The sequence below is a fragment of the Nerophis lumbriciformis genome, linkage group LG04 (assembly GCF_033978685.3).
Source record: "Nerophis lumbriciformis linkage group LG04, RoL_Nlum_v2.1, whole genome shotgun sequence".
Taxonomy (NCBI): Eukaryota; Metazoa; Chordata; class Actinopteri; order Syngnathiformes; family Syngnathidae; genus Nerophis; species Nerophis lumbriciformis.
Window position 1 is genome coordinate 63,789,677 of NC_084551.2, and position 5,324 is coordinate 63,795,000.

General features: G+C 40.6%; 1 protein-coding gene across 5 annotated transcripts in view; it reads left to right on the top strand.

The window, feature by feature from the left end:
* The first annotated feature begins 801 nt into the window (after positions 1-801).
* Positions 802-5,324, top strand: part of vsig10l (V-set and immunoglobulin domain containing 10 like) — a 54,231-nt gene continuing 49,708 nt past the window's right edge. For all 5 annotated transcript variants that reach the window (XM_061958755.2, XM_061958759.2, XM_061958754.2 and 2 more), the window contains exon 1: positions 802-1,076. In XM_061958755.2, coding sequence (XP_061814739.2) covers positions 1,022-1,076 — 55 coding nt within the window. In that variant the 5' untranslated portion in view covers positions 802-1,021. The remainder of the gene's footprint in view (positions 1,077-5,324) is intronic.

Here is a 5,324-nt window from a genome sequence, read left to right on the forward strand (position 1 = left end):
CATCTGGTACAACCCCCCATACAGCAAAAACGTCTCAACGAACATTGGACACAAATTCCTCAACCTGATTGACAAACACTTTCCCAAAGACAACAACCTAAGAAAAGTATTCAACAAGAACAACATCAAATTGAGCTACAGCTGCATGAACAATATACGACAAATCATCTCAAACCACAACAAAACAATTGCAAATGAGCCGTCGACCCCCAGTCAGAACGACTCCAAAACCAACAAAGCATGTAACTGTCGAAAGAAACCTGATTGCCCCCTCAACGGGGGATGCTTACAAACATCAGTTGTCTACCAATCTAAGGTAATACGCAAGGACATTAACACATCCGACACATATGTAGGATTAACCGAGGGTGAATTCAAAACCAGATGGAACAACCACAAGGCTTCTTTCAGGAACAAAAACCTGCGAAATACCACAGAACTCAGCAAACACATTTGGGACCTCAAAGACAATAATGTTGAATATTCAATAACATGGCAAATTCTTGCATTCCAGCACACCTTACAATAGTGGTAATAAAAGATGCAACCTATGTTTGAAAGAGAAACTGTTTATTATCTACCGTCCAGACCTGTCATCCCTCAACAAGCGCAGCGAAATTGTAACAACATGCCGCCATAGACGGAAACACCTCCTAGGTAACACATGAGCCAATCACCACGCCCCTAGGCCAGCCTGTACCCACCCACTCTGTGCCCTATATAAACCATGGTATGCGAATGCTCCCATTAAAATCTCCTGACGATTGAGGGTACCCCCTCTCATGAAACAGGCCTGTAGAGATGAAGTAGTCTTGTGATTTTTTTTTCCCCACACTTCAAAGTTCCGCACACATGCAGGTACTCCATACCGAGGGGCGTGGCCCGGGGAACAAGCCACGCAGGTGCTCAGGTGACACCGCCGTCTCCCCTCAAGGACATTTTCAAGTCTCTGTGAACCTGAATGTACTGAAGTTGTGTTTTCACTCAGCAACTTCTTACTGATTCACTTCTTCTCTTGAAAATGAAGACTTTAAGCAGTCCAGTCTTGATGATTATTTTTGGCTTTGCTTTACCGGGTAAGTACAACTTCTGATTCAGTTCGTAGGTTGTAGTCTTTGAATAATTATATTTATAACAAATCAGAGTTTTTACTTCTGAAATGATCGTATCAAGTTGCATTCATTTTCATGATTGACTTATTTGTATTTACTGGGAGACGTCACTTAAGCAGAAGGTGTAAATGGTAAATGGTAAATGGGTCGTACTTGTATAGCGCTTTTCTACCTTTTTTATTTATTTAAGGAACTCAAAGCGCTTTGACACTATTTTCCACATTCACACACACGCGTGTGTAATGTATATTTATGTCATTTAATTGCTTTTAAATTCATGTTTAGTTACCTGTTGAATACTTCAATGAATTTACCAGGAAATAAGTACTGCATTTTTCCATGTTTATATTGTCAGTGTCACCAAGACCTGCATATAACTTCCTCTATCTCCTACAATTAATTCTCCTAAATCTATTTTTATGTTACCTGTCCCTATGTGCCAAAAATCAGAGGTGGGTAGAGTAGCCAGAAATTGTACTCAAGTAAGAGTACTGTTACTTTAGAGATTTATTACTCAAGTAAAAGTAAGGAGTAGTCACCCAAATATTTACTTGAGTAAAAGTAAAAAGTATGTTGTGAAAAAACTACTCAAGTACTGAGTAACTGATGAGTAACATACACACATATCATATATATATATATATATACACACACATATATATATATACACACACACATATATATATATATACATATTAGAGATGCGCGGATAGGCAATTATTTCATCCGCAACCGCATCAGAAAGTCGTCAACCATCCGCAATCCACCCGATCTAACATTTGATCAGAACTGCATCCGCCCGCACCCGCCCGTTGTTATATATCTAATATAGACGATGCAAGGCATTAGTGAGGTTATAAAGCTTTTGCCTGTTAAAGAAAGGAGACTGATCCAATGCAGCACAGACATTCGCGTGCCACGCTGTCACGACCCAGACGCACACCAGTGCGCAATCATATGGGAGCCGCGCTGAGCGCACCTCCAAGCGCGTCTCACTGCCGGCGACGGCCGGGTATATGGGCCCAACGCTCCAGCGCCATCCATTTTCAGGGCTAGTTGATTCGGCAGGTGGGTTGTTACACACTCCTTAGCGGGTTCCGACTTCCATGGCCACCGTCCTAGCTGCTGTCTATATCAACCAGGGTGAGCCCCACCCCTTTCGTGAGCGCACTGCGCGCCGAGTGACCCCTGTTACGCGCCCCCGGCAACAGGGGTGGCGGGCAGGTAAGCTGCGCGGGCGGAGCGCGCGGAGTGACCCCTGTTACGAGCCCCCGGCCACGGGGGTGGCGGGCAGGTAAGCTGCTTACCTGCTGCGCGTGACGCCGGCCGCGGCGAAGGCGGACGAGGCGGGGTGTCGGTGCGGTGGGCGCGGTGGTGACCCTGGACGTGCGTCGGGCCCTTCTTGCGGATCGCCTCAGCTACGGCTCCCGGTGGGGCCCTCTCGGGGGAAGGGGCCTCGGTCCCGGACCCCGGCAAGGCGTCGGGGGCCTTCTCCGCTCCGTAAAAGTGTCCATCTCTTTTTCTTTTTTTTTCTTCTGTTGTGGCATATGCAGCAGGTGCCTGCTCGTTTTTCGTATGTGGGTAACAACATTTAACTATGTATATATATTTCCCAATTGGTTTAACTGCCACCCGCCTGAATCTATTTAAAATCTAATTTTTTTTTATTTCAATCGCCCGACCCGACCCGCTGATAAAATCTAATTTTTTAAAATTTCATCCGCCCGATACGCGGATAATCCGCGGACTCCGCGGTTGTGCCCGCAAACCGCGCATCTCTAATACATATATATACACATATACATAATGTATATATGTATACACACACACATATATATATATATATATATACATATATATACACATATACATAATGTATATATATATATATACACACACACACACATATATATATATATATATATATATATATATATATATATACATATATATATACATATATATATATATATATATATATACACACACATATATATATATATATATATATACACACACATATATATATATATACATACATTGATATAGTATATAATTTATATGTATTTATTTTGCCGTTTTTGTTTACATGTTAAAGGTGTTTTAATGAATATACATGCATGTTTAACACATATAGATTCCTTTCTTTCATGAAGACAAGAATATAAGTTGGTGTATTACCTGATTCTGATGACTTGCATTGATTGTAATCAGACAGTAGTGATGATAACGTCCTCGTTTTCAAATGGAGGAGAAAAAAAGTTCCTCCTTTCTGTTTAATACCACATGAAAGTGGTTGGTTTTTGGCATCTTATTTGTCCAGCTTCCATATTCGTTTTTATACACTTTACAAAAAATACATTGGCGGCAAACTCCGTAGCTTGCTAGCTCGTTTGCGCTGGCTTTCGGAGACTCTTGTTTTGAAAGCGCAGGCGCGATGGAGCGGCACTTTTATTGTGAAGACAGGAACTGTGCAGTCAGTCTTTAGGCTTTTGACGGGATGTACGGTTGAAATAAAAAAATGATCTTTTTTCCTTCACACTTTTGATTGATTGATTGGAACTTTTATTAGTATATTGCACAGTACAGTATATATTCCGTACGATTGACCACTAAATGGTAACACCCCAATAAGTTTTTCAACTTGTTTAAGTCAGGTCATGTGACCACCTGGCTCTGTTTGATTGGTCCAACGTCACCAGTGACTTCATCTGATTGGTGGAACGAAGTGAAACGTCACCAGTAAGGCAGGCACTTTGAAGGTCTGTCTGACAAACCAAAACAAACAAAGCGTGCATTAACAGATCGATAAACATGAGTAGCGAGTAGCGAGCTGAATGTAGATAAAAGTAGCGGAGTAAAAGTAGCGTTTCTTCTCTATAAATATACTCAAGTAAAAGTAAAAGTATGTTGCATTAAAAATACTCTTAGAAGTACAATTTATCCCAAAAGTTACTCAAGTAGATGTAACGGAGTAAATGTAGCGCGTTACTACCCACCTCTGCCAAAAATGTATGTAACAAATATTGATTTACGAAGATTAAGTTTGTTTTTATGTTCTAAATGCTGTAAGGTGTTAGATGAACAATGCCATCGCGCTGTAACTAATAGTAACTTGTGGAAAAACATATTTGATGTCTAATAGAACTGTAAATTGCTACCTGCCATTTTTATTTATTTATATACAAACCCCGTTTCTATATGAGTTGGGAAATTGTGCTAGATGTAAATATAAACGGAATACAATGATTTGCAAATCCTTTTCAACCCATATTCAGTTGAATATGCTACAAAGACAACATATTTGATGTTCAAACTCATAAACATTTTTTTTTTTTGCAAATAATCATTAACTTTAGAATTTGATGCCAGCAACACGTGACAAAGAAGTTGGGAAAGGTGGCAATAAATACTGATAAAGTTGAGGAATGCTCATCAAACACTTATTTGGAACATCCCACAGGTGTGCAGGCAAATTGGGAACAGGTGGGTGCCATGATTGGGTATAAAAACAGCTTCCCAAAAAATGCTCAGTCTTTCACTGTCATGTCTGTGTAATCATGTTTTGTTTTAAGTCATGTTTTGTTTAGTTTCTGGCTTTTCTCTCCCTTGTCTTGTTTGCATGATTACCCATTAGTTTCACCTGTTCCACGTTTGGACTCATTGTGCACTCTTGTTTGTCACCATAGCAACCATTAGTTTTCACCTGTCACGTCACGCACCTGTTTCACGTTTTGAGTCACGCACCTGCTTTCACTAATCATGTCCATAGTATTTAAGTTCATTCATTTTCTGTTGTTCGTCCTGACGACATCCCCATATATGCTTCTGCACACTCTTCACACCCTTATGATCCTTGCTGCTCTTTTTTCATGCCGGTTCCATGCCAAGTAAGTTTTTGTTTATCAAGCCACAGTTAATGTTTTGTTTAATTGTTCATAGTTTCCGCCACTGTGCGTGCTTTTCATTTGTACTTTTTTTGCTATAGTCTTTTGGTTTCATAGTTTATTCTCCGCCACTGTGCGCGCTTTTCGTTTGTACTTTTTTTTATATATTAAATAAATCATGTACCTTAATTCCCGTCTCGCCCGAGCCAACTTTCCGTTGCATCCCGGAAAAGCTAACACCCAGGACCAAGACATGACATTCACAAGAAAGGATGGGGCGAGGTACACCCCTTTTGTCCACAACTACGTGAGCAAATAGTCAAAC